This window comes from Cydia strobilella, chromosome 5 (assembly GCF_947568885.1).
Source record: "Cydia strobilella chromosome 5, ilCydStro3.1, whole genome shotgun sequence".
NCBI classification, from domain to species: Eukaryota; Metazoa; Arthropoda; class Insecta; order Lepidoptera; family Tortricidae; genus Cydia; species Cydia strobilella.
Genome location: NC_086045.1, coordinates 17,798,939 through 17,817,017, shown reverse-complemented (window position 1 = coordinate 17,817,017; position 18,079 = coordinate 17,798,939). Strand labels below are relative to the sequence as shown.

The 18,079-nt window shown below is 38.1% G+C and overlaps 1 protein-coding gene across 1 annotated transcript; it reads right to left on the bottom strand.

The window, feature by feature from the left end:
• Positions 1 to 1,216: 1,216 nt before the first annotated feature.
• On the bottom strand, positions 1,217 to 17,797 carry LOC134741517 (proton-coupled amino acid transporter-like protein pathetic). The gene is made up of 9 exons (XM_063674320.1): positions 17,625 to 17,797; positions 10,667 to 10,804; positions 9,683 to 9,833; positions 8,542 to 8,663; positions 6,321 to 6,405; positions 5,506 to 5,750; positions 3,333 to 3,545; positions 2,646 to 2,815; positions 1,217 to 1,675 (listed from the first exon to the last, which is right to left on the bottom strand). The coding sequence occupies exons 1-9, from the start codon at positions 17,660 to 17,662 to the stop codon at positions 1,437 to 1,439; spliced, it is 1,401 nt and encodes a 466-aa protein (XP_063530390.1). The 5' UTR covers positions 17,663 to 17,797; the 3' UTR covers positions 1,217 to 1,436.
• Positions 17,798 to 18,079: the final 282 nt, after the last annotated feature.

The following is an 18,079-nucleotide window of genomic DNA, read 5'->3' as shown; positions in this document are numbered from 1 at the left end:
GCTCTGGCATCACTGCTGCTGCCGGCAGAAAATTGCAGTTTCAGAAAAAACAAATAATATATGTGCAAGAAATTTCGGTCGAATGATTAAAATCTATCTTCATGAAATAAAGTACCTATGTATTAACTTACTTATAGGACTGATGTAGTATTGTGATGCGAAAATGTGTTTGTGTGTGAAAGTTTTGTTAGTAGAAGAAAACTGCTATTCGCCGCAGGTTGGCAGCCAACAGCCATGCTTTGTAGGGGTAAGTCTTGCTAATAAGTAATAACAGTAGTTTTTTTGCCGGTTTCTAGACCCACGGGCTTCGTTTTATGGTAACGAAAAAACGCAATCATTTCTGTCGGCGTCAACTATCTGAACCGCCATACATGTTTTTCACATTATATATAGGTACCTATCTAACGTTGTAGAACATTAGATTAGACGGTGCCTAATACTGCCTAATGCCTCGGCTACGAAACGCACGCTCCGCGTGTGTAGGTACTTTCGACGCTGACGGCCTGACACCCCGGCTGCTATTATAAATAAAAATAAATAAATAAATATTATAGGGACATTCTTACACAAATTGGCTAAGTCCCACGGTAAGCTCAAGAAGGCTTGTGTTGTAGGTACTCAGACAACGGGTATCGGGGTATTAAGTAGATATATTTACATGGTAACATAATTATCATAATTATGTTACCTATGGCGGTCGGCGTCAGATGTCAGCGTCGAGCATGCGCGCTCGGAGCGTGCTTTCCGTGTCACTCGGGCAAAGACCTATTATAAACTTAACTCTCTATAAGATGAATAAAGTCTAAGGAAAAAACGTTCCTCGGAAATCAAGGAAACTTTATTCTCGCACAGATACCACCAACACCAACCTTTGCCCTATTCTCGTTTAGATGGCGACGATGGCGTTGACGGTTTCGTTTGTTATTTAACAATTTTAACACTATCAGTTGCTATCAGTGAAAGAACATGGGACCAAATCATAATAAAAATAATAAATACAAATAAAGAAACATTTATCCATTAGATTAGTAAACATACAATATATGTACCAATATAATACATATAAACTAGCAAAGTGGGGACTTAGAATAAAACAAAGGCGAATTAAAATATAAAGGATGTAATATATACCTACTATATAGCTCTTACTGACAAACTTACCTACATACATACAATAATTTTATATAATTTGTACATCTTTGGTCACTTTCAATGTCGCTACAGACAATCAGTTCAGTCAATGTACCTATATTTTGTAATTCGCGACGTAAATCCATTGTTACTGTTTTATCTAATCAAGCTTTGTGAAAAGGAGGTCCCTTTCTTTATGATGTAGTACTTTTTCTTATCTTATTTTATCTTAGGTTCTTTTATCGTATTTTCTTAAAGACTATACTTATGGATATTACTATAAAATGACACAGCCACTTGAATCACTAACTAGTTCTGATAATTTCTCTAACACTTTGGATCACTCCAGTGAACAACACGAAGCATCCAAATATGATAAGAATGATATCCTTCACTAGTATCCAGTTATATTTGCCTAGCCCTCTCTCCCAGTGGAAGATCAGGTCAATGGCAGATGGGGCGATGAGGCCAAGGAACGAATAGAAAAATGCCCCTTCCAGCCCGATTACTTGATCTAGTCGAGGCAACGTTGCCGCCGCTATCACTGTAAGGAAAAAATAATCCTATTAGAAAAATACAAAAAAAGCCGCGGGCCACGCGTAAGGCTTGTTGGCGTTTAAAACCAAAACCACGCCAAATGTGTAAAGGCTGGCGTCCACTAGACTCGCCGAGGCGAATCGAATCGAATCGCAATAATTCGCCTCCTATATTTTCTAATGCAACTGGGTCCATTGACGGGCGCGCCGCGGCTCTTCGTCAATGGACGCAGTTGCATTAGAAAATATAGGAGGCGAATTATTGCGATTCGATTCGATTCGCCTCGGCGAGTCTAGTGGACGCCAGCCTTAAGTATGACGCACGTGTATGTGAGGTCGCTATTGCCAACTAAGTCAAAAAAGGCCCATGGCATTACTAATTAATCAAATGGAGACCTGTGCTCATGGCCTCTCGGTAAAATTAGGGCCCGTCTCGGGCCAGAGGTCCGTGTTGTTTTGCCCGCTTTGCAACCCTAAGGGGTCATCTATAAAATACGTCGTCACCCGAATTGAATGATTTATTAACAAATGGAGTTAGTGATTCCTTCCTCTTTGTCACAACATGTCACATTTTCTTGACCCTTCCTACATACCCCCTAAACGTGTAACGTAAATAATGGATGACCCCGAAGAACTGACCTTTAATTTATTTAATTCATTTATTTATTTAATTAATTTATTTATTGATATTAGGGATTTAAGGCTTTAAGGCCCGGCCACAACTTCGCGCGGCGGCGGTCACGGCAAGCGGCGGCCATAGGTGGGAACGAAATTTCGTATCGTTGTTTCTCCCTTTTCCGTTCATTCCCACCTAATGCCGCCGCTCATCGTGGCCGCTGCCACGCGAAGTAGTCTTGGCCGGGCCGTTTTAAAAGAAAGCGCGATCAAAATGCTTTCAATCCGCCGACCCGCTCCGCAACTGCTCCGGAACGCTTCCGCGTCAATATGACGGAGCCTTTAATCGTGCTTTAATCTTACCAGTAAGCGTAGCAAACACTGCTCGCATGACGCTTTGCGCCAGGTTATGGTATTTTTGCCCAAAGTATTCTTTAGTGTTGCGCCACACGATTTCCATGGGGACGTAAAATTGAAGAGTATAGGTGAAGAAGATGGCCACTACAATAAAACTCTTTGCCATCAACGCTGGGCTGGAAAAATAAACACTTTAATGAGTGTCTCTGTTAGAGTTTTGAATGATTCACGGTTAGTTTCACTAGACTTATATTGACCGGGATATAGACCGTGATTACCTTTTGTATTATTTGTGAGCTCCCGATTTCGGGAATCACGGTCTATATCCCGGTCAATATAAGTCTAGTGTCTCTGTTGTCTGGTCATTTTTCCACAACCGACACGTGCCTTTACGTTTTATTAGATAATAGGAAAGATTCCTAGCAAAATTAGGTATTTCCTATAAATTGTCGCTTATATGTACGTAGTAATAAATTAATAATGACTTGTCCAATGTTTGGTTAGGTGTATCTATATGTGCTTGAGCAATTATGTAATTTTTTGAGACAAGTCATCGTCAATTTTTAGTCATGATCACGTCATATCAGTTGCTATAGGCGATTTGGGTGTATTGAGTTAATAAAGTATTTGTGAATACTCGTTGGTATCGAAATCTAATAACGTAATTAATACCATTATCTACTAGGTACATACATTTCACTTGTAGGCAGATTTAGCGTGATACTGCCCTCTGAAGCTTCTCCATATTTAACATAGCCCAGGAAACCCATAATCATGTACAGGAGCACCACGACCGTCATGGTGATGTTGAGGACCCCTGGGCAACCCAGGAAATGTTGAGGTTTGGCCATGGTATTCTCAACCGGAAGAACTACGCCAATGCCTTCCATGGCAAAAATCACTGTACTGAAATAAACGCCAAATGAGTTAAGTTTATCATGAATAATAACTTGCATGAGACGTGTAAGTCTTTGACTTTATAAACCAGTAAAATGTAAATTTGTAATCGGTTTATACAGAGTCACACAGAGTGCGGTTCTAATCTACGTATTTAACTAATAATAATATTAAAAACACATTATCAAAAACATTTCTTTTAGGTTTTGCCCGCGATTTCGTCTGCGTTAGATAATGATGATGATTGATAGAACTATCCTATCTCCTTCATCTGGCCTCAAACTATCTGAGTAATCAATTTCATCTGAATCGGTTCAGGAGTTTAAGCGTGAACAGGTAAAACAGACAGACAGGCAGAGCTACTTTCGCATTTACATTATTAGGAAGGATAGTAGGAATCGCTGATTTAAACTTTCACGATGTTTTTTTTGTTAAAGCGGCAATTGAAAAACAAACTTTCAGAAAATTTCAAGTGTCTGTCGATAAGGCGGTTCTTGAGAAAAAGCCTGCTGACAGACTGACAAAAGGAAGCGTAAGCCACAAAAAATATATTCAAACTTAGTAATAGAGTTCCGATCGTAACACTTTGGAATGTTATGAAATGAATATTATATATCTAACGTAAAAAAAATAAACGCCTACACAATAGAAACAGGCAATATTACTTTTAAGAGTTTACGGGCGATAAGAAAAGCCAGAAGGTACGAAGAGATTTTCTGGTATTCAAAATTGGGCAAATCTGAGCGCCTACCGCGAAAATAATAATAGAAATTCGAAATTTACTTAATACAAAATTACACGATTGAGAGACAAGTAGACGAAAAAAACAAACGAAATGGTTCTGAGTTCTGCTCATTCTACGTGTTAAGAGTCCCCGGCAAGCTCCGCCGAATTGCACCTTCCCATACAAATTAACGTAGTTCCGCTCTCATGTTAAAACTACGCGTTGGATTGTAATGAAACTATGCACATACAATGACATGAGCTATATGTATTAGGTCTGAAATTTCAAATTAGTTTATATAGCTTCAGTTTATAAAACAAACGAAATAGAGCAAAAACAAGTTTTGCATGAAAAACTTAAATTCGCTGTATTTTTTTTTAAATATGGTATCTGAAGCTACATAACATGATCCTTATCAATTATCAATCTTATTATACCCAGACAACAGGTTAAATAGTGTATTTTGAGGAAATTGGTTTTAACAAAAACCGCAAACTACTCATGTGCTCTGTGAAATATATCTTTAACCAACTAGCAAGTTATCGTTTAGCTTATTTTAGCTTTTTAACTTTTTAAGGTTTTCGTTTATCTATAAACATTTTATGCATTATGCTGAGGCCATTTCGTTGTAGGTAAACCATGTTTTGTCGTATCCTACTTTTGTATGAAATTTAAGTTATCGGGAATAAAAATAAAAATAAATTATTTCTGATTTCTAAAACAAGCTAAAAAGTAGGGTAAATACATATTTATTGGCACTGGAATTAACTTGCACTCAAACTGGGATAGACGGGTAATAAGGCCAAAGTTGGAAGTAGGTATTAACCATAGACATAGTATAGTCGTTCTAACAAGTATGTAACAAGTATGTAAGTGCGAAAGTGACAGGCATAGTGATAAAAATGCAACCATGCTGATACCGCAGGGGTAAGAGAAAGACATATTCATGTATTGACAGGTTAATGTATGGCAGCTTAATCCTTTTTCTCTTTCACTCATATAAATTTCGGTATTTCGCCATCGCCTCCTACCTATGCTACCATAACCCGACCATGAAAAAAACCCGGTCGGTGATAAGGACAAAGCATGACACTATTTTCTCTTTCCTCTTATAGGAATCGCAATAAGACTATCTTTCTCTATCAAAGAGTGTCATACGCATCAGGCCCTTGGTATTAACTTAGGGGGCCGACTAAAGGTAACTTTACCCTACAAATGAGTAGATAGACAGGTCAATGAATTTACCCGATAAATAGTGGCAGTTTTCCAATATCTACAGACATAGGCCGCTGGCTTAGGTCTGGGAAGTCTGAGCAGATGTAGTAAGAGCAAATGAGAAATGTTGCTATAAGAAGAATATTTGCGACACCGGAGAAGGGGGCCAAATACTTGAGGTTCCTTATTTGAGTAAAGACCAAAAGTGGTACTAGGAAAATCAGGTAATACATGTACACGTTCAAGTTATTGTCCTTGTGGAAGAAGTCAACCATCTGCAAAAGAAAATAAAATCTGTTAAGTACAAAGTGTTCAAGTAAAAGCAGGCACACGAAAGGGAATTACTTAGTTACAAATGAGTACCCATGAGAAAGAGTTAAAACAAAAGCAATTTAATAACTGAGTCTACACATCTTTATCAAAAAGACCGGCCAAGTGCGAGTCGGACTCGCGCACTAAGGGTTCCGTACCATAACGCAAAAACGGCAAAAAAATCACGTTTGTTGTATGGGAGCCCCACTTTTATTCTGTATTTAGTATTTGTTGTTATAGCGGCAACAGAAATATATCATCTGTGAAAATTGCAACTGTCTAGCTATCACGGTTCATGATATACAGCCTGGTGACAGACGGACAGACAGACAGACAGACAGACAGATAGACATACAGCGGAGTCTTAGTAATAGGGTCCCGTTTTTACCCTTTGGGTACGGAACCCCAAAAATGCAACAACTTATTCTTTTGTTATTTGATTTTTATTTCAAACCTACTCAAAACCACCAAAATGTTACATTATTAGTCTGTTTATTTTTGTTAAGGAATTGACTTTGTCACGGTTCCAATACCTGTTTAACAGAGTCCACCAGTAGGATGACGTACACCGCACAGGCGCCAAGTATGGTAAACGCCATCGCCCAATCTATAAATATCCTGTAACATGAGATAAACGTCATTTCCTGACAACCTAAATTGCATGCCCAATTTTTAAGTAGACAATTCTCAATCTTTAGATAAGTAGGTTGATAAATTTAAAGATCTCGTAAAGGTTTGCGTATGTAGCACGTCGCCGTCCGCAGCTTGAGCACGTCGTAGGTGTGCGCGTCACGCTCACGCGTCTTCTTTCGTAGATGCAAACAGAGACGTGTTTGCATACGCATCCGGTATGCACTGGCCTTTAGTGAACATTATCGAAAAACATAACTGAAAGTTACAACAAATGTGGCGCGCCCTTATGTTACTTTAACATGTTCCCTGTCCGAGTGCCCCCAATGTGGGGTCATGAAGCTTTTTTGAGGCGCCTGTGCTTCCACTATGGGTTCACAACTTCAGTGGAAGTACACTTGGACGTGAAACTTTGTCATATATCTTTGTATGGGGATAGTGAACGTGTTAAGCCGCCGGCGTCGATCCAAGAAATTTAGTACAAAATTTTGTCAACGAAAAAATACACAATTAAATATTAGTAACTTTTGTTCTGTTATTAAAATAACGTAAATGCTGCAAAGGTACGTTTTTGGATTTGTATTCGATTTGTTCGCATCGAATGGATTTTTATTGCACATTGATATCACGGCATGCATTTTCCGGTTTTAATACTTTTTTTTTCGCATACCTACTGCAGTATACGAGTGTTATGTGTAGATATATGATATGACCTGTTTAAAAAGATTAAGTGCTATTTCGGTAGTTCAGTTGCTCAGAAAATCAAATAGGACCAATCACAATCAATTGGCGTAACCGGCGAATCATTCTGCTATATCGTGATTGCCTTACGTTGATGCTTATTCAATGACAAAGTAAATATCGAATCATGCATTATATAGATAGAGTAATCACAATAATATTTTACTGTGTCAGTATGTTAATAGATTGTACGTCAAGTGTGCTGAGCGCTTAGCAGTAAAGGTTTTAATCCTTGTACTTCACTTATCGGTAACATCATAAATCATAATATATGTATAATCCAAAAAAACCGGCCAAGTACGAGTTCGTTTAACTCGCGCACCGAGCAAAGACTTTTGACCAGAAGTATACTAAGCACAATTATGTACGGCGCCATGTATAGACACCCCCCCCCACCCTTCATATGGGGCATTTTTCATATTTAATAGAACGATGAATAGAAATAAAATAAAAAATATCACTTTCAATGTGTCTGTAGGCCGAGCACATGATTGACGCGTCAGTATCTCGCCGCGAGATAGACTACCCGTCTTTTACTAACTGTATGAATTAATGGGGGACGGGTAGTCTATGTCGCGGCGAGATACTCTCGCACCAATCATGTGCTAGCCCGGCAGGGTTAGCGTTGTTGATGAATATTCCAAATTTCAAATTTACAGCTTAAGTCGTTCTCCAGATATTTAGCGATATGACGGACAGATAGACGGATGGACGGACCACACCATAAGGGTTCCATTTGTACCTTTTTGGTACAGAACACCAAAATGGTAATCACACTCTAACGTCAACTGCCAAGAGTAAGAAAATTATGTCCTACTACTACTACCTCTCACAAAGCTCTGTTTTTTGTCGCTTTCTAACAAACGGAAATGTCAAAATGACGGATAGGGAAAAATGATTATCAACGGTTTGCTAGATAAATAATAAATAAAATAAATAAATAAATATTATAGGACATTCTTACACAGATTGACTAAGTCCCACGGTAACACATGACACGGTAACACGACACGACACATGTTTATAAATAACGCCATAAGTAAATTGTTGCCAGTTGCCAATGTATTATTTAAGTATAATAAGAAGCATTAAAAATTCACAAAATAAATTTGCACAGAATAAAAGATTCTTAGTGTATGTAATATGTAATACTCGTACATAGAATATATTTTTGTCGACGACAGGTTTGACGACCTGTCTGGCCTAGTGGGTAGTGCCCCTGCTTTGCTGAGTGGTAGAGAATGTCTAGGAAACTTGGAAAATGAACTGATATGGTTTTTATGTGTCACAAAGGTTAAATAAATAAATAAATTTAACTGGCTAAAGAGAGATATAAGAGTAGACATGTATAGGTATAAAAAATAAATTACAAAAATAATTTACCTTGATGCCTTAGACAATCTTCTCAAAGGCCTTGGTCCTGTCGCAAAGACTGCTTCCACGGTTTCTGCGTAACCCAGTGATGGCACTTTAGCTACTTTTGAGACATCTTGTGAAGTTTTGACCTGTGAATCCAAACATCTCTATAAATATTTTAATGAAGTACAAAATTTTCGTGCTACGACGTACATATTAAAAACTCGAGTGACCCGTTTAGATATATGTAAGTAATTTGGTCTGGGCTGCGAATTGGCGAGTCCCACAATTATTGCAGCCGGTGCGTCCTGCCGGTGGACAATGGGGCGGCATGGCCATGGCCTGCACTGCAGATTGAGCGCTGGCAGACTTTACAGGCATGTCAGCATGTCACTCTAAATCTCAAAATTCTTCTATGCTTATTTTTATAAAATCAATACGTTATAATCAAACGTATTTTAACGTCTAAATGTGTAATTTTTTCAACCTGTATAATTTTGCATATTTTTTAGTTGGCACTTGTTTTAAACCACTAACATTTATTGAGGTATATCTATTGTTTACCATGATTTATCAAAGATGGACAAAGATTTACCACAATTATGAATAAGGAGTGAAAATTCCCGATAAAAAAGCTTGAAACTTCTATTTATTTGACATTTTGAAAGACCTCCATCTACACTAGCGCCCCTAGCGGCGAAATTAAACGCGGTAGCCCTCAATGGGCCCGTGGTCGACCGACACCAAGAATTTTGTAAAGGAAGTGTCGAATTGTCGATCCGGTTGTTAGGCGTCTCAGGCGATCATAGGGCGGGCGCTTTCTTTGCTCAGAGGCTGTCTGGCGGTGCAGAGGGGTAACGCCGCTAGCGGGGGGTGATTTGGGGGAAGTCTTTAAGGTTTAGGTTTAGGTTTTGTTTTTAGTATAAGTTTTAATTGTACATGGACTTAATTACGAATTGTGTGTTTTATAATAAATTCTAGTATAATTATTTATATCCGACAGGAGGATAAATTTTGGAGGCAGATTACGTTTTCTCTTATAAAAAACAGTGACCTAATGTACATATGAAAAGTGTGATCAGTATTAGTAGTATCAGTAATCAGTAGTCTATAGTTTATCAATAAGTTTATTGTTTGAATGCTGGGGCGAGTCATTATTATACCTTACCAGTAAATATACACAATGTGTACAGATGTACCCCAGGATGATGGTTCCGAATATTCCAACAATAGTTCCGGAATTCTTAAAGGCAGCTGGCATGGCTAGTATACCGGACCCAAGAGACGACTTAAGCAGATTTGCGAATGACCTTAAATCTCTGAAAACGAAAATGTGGTATTTTAGTGAAAAAGCTAATTTCGCAAGAATCGTGTTTAAAGTATAGGTTATCATTTCTACAAGGATTTCTCTTCCGGAGCTAGTTAATTTTTATTATTTACCCTAACCATTATTGGAATACTTTGAATGGGGTTGGCAACTGTCAAAGGTTTGCAGAGATGGCGCCATCATAGCTTGCCCCTTTTTCTATGAGATTTGGCTTAAAGGGCTGGCATTCAGGGCATTAAAAAAACAAAAATATGACACAATTCTAGGGATTGACAGGGCCAGCTATGCAGGCGCCATCTGCTAATTATAAGACCGAAGTTTGACTTCGGGCTTAGCACGGTAGCATTTTTATCGCCTGTCACCATGCCTGTCACGTTCTAACAAGTATGTAAGTGCGAAAGTGACAGGTGATAAAAATGCAACCATACTGACACCGCTAAACACCATGCACTATTATATAATGACTTGCATTGTCGCGCGCGACTCTATATCTCAAGCGTGAATTAAAATACTCTTAACGTTTTAAGCCCTTTATCAGCACCAGTGGTCACTGGTATATTGTGTAGACATTTTTGTATAAAAAGAGATTTTTGTATACAAAAAAATCCCCACAATTCAACGCTTTGGCCTTCCAGTTCTATGTATTGCTTGTTTCTTTATCAAGTGTTCTACTGGATCCGAAGCTGGTGGTGAAGAAATACAATTTGACGAGGACTAGAGGTTTGACAAATTTATTAAAAATTAAACTATTAAACATAAAATGTATGCCCATCAGACTTAATATTGTCAAACAGTCAAAAAGTAACTTGAAATAGGCATACTTACGAATTAGGATATTGTAGTTTTCTGTTCTGGAATGGCTCATATTCGTTCTTCTCCGAGTCATTATTATCTTTACATTTGGTGTTGATTGTGTGGATGGATATTGTTGATGGGAATACCCCATTTTCTGTTATAATAGCCCTGAAATCATGAATACCGGTGATTAGTTGGAAGGTGTTAAGGTGTTTTTTTAATGATATTTAGGAGGCAAACGAGCAGACAAATCGCCTGATTATGGATGGTATAGAAAGGATGCCAATCTCTTATGGCAGAATTGTTGCAAAAGTGACCGCTTTCAGCGTTAAATAATAGTTCCTAATCTCTCCGGTGGCGCTAGTTAGGCTCTGGGACATGAGTATAACATAAGGCAACAAATAACCCGACCAAATTACGTAGGTTGTTTTTGGTAGTATTTCGGTGTATGGTGGCGCCGCCTAATTACTGTTTTTTGATGGACACTTCATACATAGAGATTTGGCTCCTTTATATAGTCTCCATGCGCCTGATGGTAAGCGGTTACCGTCGCCCATAGACACTCGTAACACCAGAGGGGCTGTAAAAGTGCGCTGCCGGTTGCCGGCCTTTAAGCCCTTGCTAGACGGTCGCCGACAAGCCCCTCGGACCGCGTGGCCTTGGCCTGGATGGACCGTGTAGTGTAGACAGTTGTTTCCAACAAAATTTCATACAAACATTACCAAGGTCAGACGGTCTGAAGGCTTGTCAGCGATCGTCTAGCACACGCTTTAATATGGGATGGGTTTTGGGATCATAATTGTCTAATTTTCGTACAAAAGTGTATTATTATTCACGTACTTACATGTTATACTGTTATTTTTGCCGTTTTAAAATACGTCCGAAAACTAACGCAAGATTTGAATTTAATATAAGACTAATATAATAGTTATTCTGTGATATAAGTTTTTAGGGTTCCGCAGCCAAAATGGCAAAGACAGAACTTATAGTTTCGTCATGTCCGTCTCTGTCAGTGTATCTGTAAGTCACAGCTATTTTACTAGGAAACTATAAGATATATTATATTTTAATAACATTTGCAACGTAGGTGTATGTATGTAAAATCAACAGGGGTAATCATTAGGTCTTTAAAAATAACAAAAATGCGAGGTATGGACAAAATTGTAAACTCGTAGTCATAAAAACCAGCTCTGCGGTCCACACATTGGGTTTCTATTGACTCTCGTTAATAATTTGTATCGTTTTCAAGCAAAAGGTACGTTGTCGCTTGCCATAAGGACGCTCTAGCAGGTTTTTCGTATAAAGATACAAGCAATTTTCGTCCTTATGGTAAGCGAAAATGTGGTACCTTTTGATTGAAAACGTCACATTTTGTCCATACCTTCCTTATTGCACAATGTAAAAGACATTCACGTTTATTTGTTATACAGTAAAGTTATTCTTATCTTGTTTTAGATTTTTTTCAGCCATCACGAGCACAAAGAGTGTACTAAGCCTTGTCAATATTTAATTATAATTTAGCTATCTTAATCCCAACATACTTAGTGTCATTAGTTATAATGATTAGGTACTAACTTCTATAGCTTTTCTATGCGACTGCCCTTATATATGTATTTGAAAATTAATAAAAACAAATAAGTCAAGTTAAAATGAATGCTATGCTATTATTGTAGTCATGTTTTTTTAACGTATGTACACAATTTAGTGACATTAAATTCGCAATAACTCCAAAAGTTTATATCATGTCCATTTGTAATTCGTATTGTTTTTTTAAGTTAATTTGGTTATAGTCACTAGTTTTTAACCGACTTCAAGATTTCAAAGGAGGAGGTTCTCAATTCGGATGTATGTTTTTTTTTTTTTTAATGTTTGTTACTCCATAACTCCGTCATTTCTGGACCGATTTTGAAAATTCTTTTTTTGATTGTAAGTATATACATACAGATTGGTCCCGTTTTTGTCAAAAAGTAGTTCTGATGATGGGATCCATGAGGAATCGAGGGAACTCCTCAAATGTTAAAGGCATACATATAGTAATTTTAATATTTTCATCAATGAATCAAGCACTTACATTTAAAAAAGTGACATTTGATGAAGTAGAACTGCTGATGATGATCAGAACGGAACTCTTCAATCACGCATAGTTCACGTTTGGCGATTTGTCCTCTTCGTTATGTTTGTTAAGCAAGTTAGGTTTTCAAGAAACATTTTTGTCAAGCTCGAGTTCTGATGATGGGATCCATGAGGAATCGAGGGAACTCCTCAAATGTGAAGGGCATACATACAGTGATTTTTGTATTTTTATCAACAAATCCAGCATTTCCATTTTAAAAAGTGACATTTGATGAAGTGTAACTGCTGATGATGATCAGAATGGAACTCTTCAATGACACATAGTTCACGTTTGCCGATTTGTTCTCTTCCTTATGGACCCAGACCCAAACTTGGACCCAGACTCGGACCCGTACCCGGGTCTGGACATGGACCCCAACTCGGACCCGGACCGAACTCTGACCCAAACTTGGACCCGGACAGCCGGACACGGACCCGGACTCGGATCCGGACCCAGACCCGGACCCGGAAATGCTACTAGAAAAGTGGGTTAGGTGGGTGGGTGGGTTTTGAACTGCGATTCTCACAGAACAGAACTGCTATCAGAAAAGTAGGTTCGGTTAGGTTAGAGCTGTGACCCTTACAGAAACGAAATGCTATCAGAAAAGTAGGTTAGGTTAGGTTAGAACTGCGACCCTTACAAAAACGAAATGCTACTAGAAAAGTGGGTGGTTTTACCTCCTTTTCTGCATAATTAGGCAAAAGATGCTGTCTTTTTCATTTCATTGTCTAGAATCTAAGAGTGCACCATCAACAATAAGTGAACTTTCAGCGGCATCCCCCATTGAAGTCGGTTTTTTTTTTCTTAAAAATTATTATATAAACGTTGCCCTTGATGCAAAGAGAATATATAGGATAGAGGGGTACTGTCATAGTAAATTTTGTAGTCACAGTTAATTTACTGGTATATCGACGCACGATTAAAACTTGTTCGGGCATTGTAATCTTTTTAATATGAGGGTATGCCGTTTCGGAGCAAATTCGGAAGTAGATTCAACACCTCTGACTGTCAATCACTTCGGCTCGGGCGCGGCCTGCAACGCATGTTCCTCTGTGTGTTAATATTTCCAAAATTCGGTATTTCGGTGGTGTTTGCGAACAACCAGTTTACAAGGCGTGTGTGACGACCTCTCAAGGCTCTGGAAGTGCTAGCTAGCTGAAGAAGGACCAGGATCCACGAAAATCATCGGCGTGTGCTCAAGGTTAGTGGCTATCCCATATTGGTTGATTGCAATGCCCGTCCAAAGTTTTTAATACGCTAGGGAACCTAGGACCAGCTGAATTATCGAAGGGTTAATAAATACGTGAACAAAACTAAAAATAAAAATATCAAAAATGTATATAAGGATAAATGAACTTCGAGGTCTTGATTTTTTTTATTGCCATATTTTGTATGTCCAAATTGTGATAAAATCCAAATTTTCTATCTATTTAATTAAATTTTGTTAAAAAATTTAACATTCAGTTGAACCGGCATTGATAAATAGCATATAATGTGTTGTTCATGACTGTGAACAGTGCGAACACGTGAAAAGTTACGAAAGTTGCTCAATGTTGGCGCCGCTTCAGCAGACCAGCCAGACTAACGCCTACGCGCGCTGTGAATAGTTTTCGTCCGATAGGTACGAGTATGTGGGACATTATACATATATAAACAATAATATAGAGATTACTATACGAGCACGTAAAAAATGTAAACAACTGGTGTTTCTGCTGGTCGGCAAAAAACTATTTTGATAAAATAAATTACGACATACTATAAACCATTTAAATACGAGCGACCGATTTCGCGAGTTTTAATGCGTAATTATGAACAGTTATATAAATAAATATTATATGATTTTATTACACAATATGTTGATATAACCTAGCACGATTTTCACTTATAATTTTTAAAACTAAAACGGGACTTAATCACTATCTACGCCTTCGGCTCCGCCGGCTCATACATTTTAATATCTATAACAAAACTTTACCTTACCACAGATTAATAAATAGTTACTACGTAACAGATATAGGTACATCATTCCCATACAAAAGCGAAAATACCTACGCTATAATAGCCTACAAAATCTTAATAATAATACCTGCTGCTCAGGACGAGAAGAAATGTACCATAAGTACGCGCACAAAGAGTCGAGACTGCCTTGCTCGCCGTGCGAGTCACGTGCCAACGCGTCATCGTAAGAATGCGCTAGGGTTGTACTGTTACTTATGTTATTATTGTAATAAAACGAATGTTACGAATCAACCATATGTTTTATTAGTCAATCAAATATTTAAAAACAACACTTATAATACCTGACTCAAAAAACTCCTTAATTTACGATTTATCTACTTATGTTCAAAGAAATAAATGGTGACAAAATTCATAAAGATAGATTTAAAATACTACCCACTTTTCTTCGTCTCTCGGAAATGAAAAAAACGACAAATTTTCTTTTGTTTTTTGACTTTTACATCCATCCTCTGCACAATAATTACGTGGTTTCGGCATTTCGAAGCGTAAGCGCAGGAAACGTGCGGTGCGAGCGCTCAGGCGGGCGTTCGGCGGCCCTCTGTCGGTTATATCGTCGACGATACGCCGAGCGGTAGGCATATAGCTCGTGGCCTTGAGCGAGTGAAGGAGGCCTGACCTTACTCTGCTTAATTCCGGACATCATACAATCTAAACCACTAAAGATATGAAGCTGAAATTTTCAACATCAATTTAATACGACCGGTTTAAGTTTGTGACAAAATAATATTTTATAGTTACCCTTAAGGGGGTGAAATGGGGGGGTGAAAGTTTGTATGTAAGAAAAATAAAAACAACAGATTTGTACCAAAAAAGGGCAAAAAAACATAAAACAAGCATTAAAACATTAGAATCATACTTTAAAAATGTCTAATTCAGTGTTTTTGTAAACATTTTTAATTTTTGACTGTGGCCGTGGCCATAGTTCTATATGGAAATCGCCACCGCCACGCGCTATAAATTATTTTTTTCCTACAAAATAAAGAGCTATAAGTACAGTGCAGAATTCGAAAAAACAGGGTCTGTGCCTTCCAGTTGACCTGGTTCCTACACTAGGCGGGGCCTGTCCCGTAGGAAACCAGCTTACATCCGAGTTTCACAATTTGGCGCGAATTGACACAAAGAGTAATATGAACGTATTTTACATATCTATTGATAAGTTAAGTTAAACTAGGCTACAACTAAATACTAACTAGTCTAAGAGTACTCTAAGATAAGGAAACAGAACTGCAGAGGTTATAATAGTAGATATAACAATTGGTAATTACACTAATTACTTAATTTCTAACTTTATTGCTTAGGGTATGTGATTTAATGTGAATATGCGTGTGTGTAAGGGTGAGCGTGTGTGTGCGAGGGAGAAGTTAGGTGTGTTAGAACCAGTGTACTAAATTCCTTTCAGAAGGCTCTCGGTTTCAGCATAGGTTAAAGTGCTAAGCCATTCGTGAAGCTTCGATTTTAATTGCTTGGTGGTAAGGTTTTTAATTTCTAGTTTGCTGCTCACTTGGTTGTAGATAAACGGGTGAAGATGTGAACTAAACCTTTTGGCTAAAATTGTTACCGACTGTGGATAGGGGATTTTAAAGATTCGTTTCTCTAACAGTGTGGTGTAGTTGGGTGACCTCAGAACTTCAGTGTGTGTCTTTAGTTTTACCTAAGGAACAATCGTGCCAAGAGGCATTGCCTGAGACTAAAGTGCATACTGCTCCATACACTTACTGTCCTTACTTACCCTACTAACTTGGTCAATTTGTGTAATAATATCCTATAATATTTAAAAAAACAGCACGAAAACCGCGAACACTACCGTAATTACTTCTACGCACGGCACACGGTGCACGGCTGCCATTTTGCGTTCCAAAATAAATAATCCACACTTCTGAAAACATCGAACCCGACTACTATGATGAATTTTGAACAAAGGTGCATGGTCGCTAATGCAATGCACCACAATGGAGAAGGCCGGTAACCCGGGGGCCACAAAACGCACGCTCCGAGCGCGCACGCTTGCTGCTGATGCCGAACGCCATAAAATATTTTTATTGGTGGTTTATGTCCGCGTTCATTTCGCTCACGACTTGTCGGCTAATGTGCGAGCGAGACGCCCCCGCGGATTACAACTAACTGTATGATTCCAATATCGTTCTAATATCGGTTTGATGTCAGTGCACGTTCGAATCGGCCTTAACTGTCCATAGTCCCAAAAATCATCGTCGGGAGCGCTATCAGCGTGACTTTACATCTCAGACACAAAAAGCAGGCTCCAAGCGTGCACGCTCGACGCGTATATAAACCACCAATAAAACAATTGTATGGCGATCGGCGTGAGCATCCCCATCGTTCGAATTGGCCTGAATTTCCTAATACACATGCAATAGACAACAGAGAAAATAACACCACCTGTTGTGTTAATACTGTTTTTGTAAGTGCCACAGTACGTGCTGATCCTGAGTATCGCCTAAGTACCTTGTAAATAATTGCCTGTAGTCTAATTTAGTTATGTGAGCAGTTTGCAGTTTAGGAACGTCGTAATATTAATAAGTATTTAGTATCTATAAATAACTAAGAATGACTATCCTGAAATGCGAGCTAGGTATCGCTATCGTTTAAAATTGCATATTCGACACGCGAGCGAAGTCGTGTAAATAAGTAATTATTTATGATAATTATGATTCAACTACATATTGGTTTCTAAATTCCGTTCTGGTTTTATATTTAAACTTTATGATAAGGTAAAGCCTATATTGAATAATACTGCTTGTTTAATTATGCTAAATATTCCAAATGGGTTTTAACATTATTAGACAACGTATAATAGTTTATTGGTCCAATATTGGTAAAATATCACTATTTACTCACGTGGAACTGAATTCCTTCATATTGTAGCTGTTTGACATCGCTGGATCACAACACTATTTCTGTATTAAACATGAATAAACACTAAATTGGTTGTTTTGTTTGGTGATGTTTGAGCGCAAGCGGCATGTTTGGTGCGCAACGGATTGTCAAATGATCGCGTGTACGACACTAGGGAAATCTTGATCACCTTAAGCCCACTTATTGGCACGTTTTTAGCGACGTATTATACAATGTTTTCACATTCAGCCCTACTTAAGTACTAAATTGGTAAGGGCAAAGAGGATCTAATAGGATAGAGCGGTACTGTCATAGTAAATTTTGTAACCACAGTAAATTCACTGCCATCTATCGACACACTTTAAAACTAAAAATGAAGATTTTTAAAAATACGATAAAATGTATTTAAATATGGATAAATGTTTTTTTTTTTATTTGTATTAATTATTTTTATATGA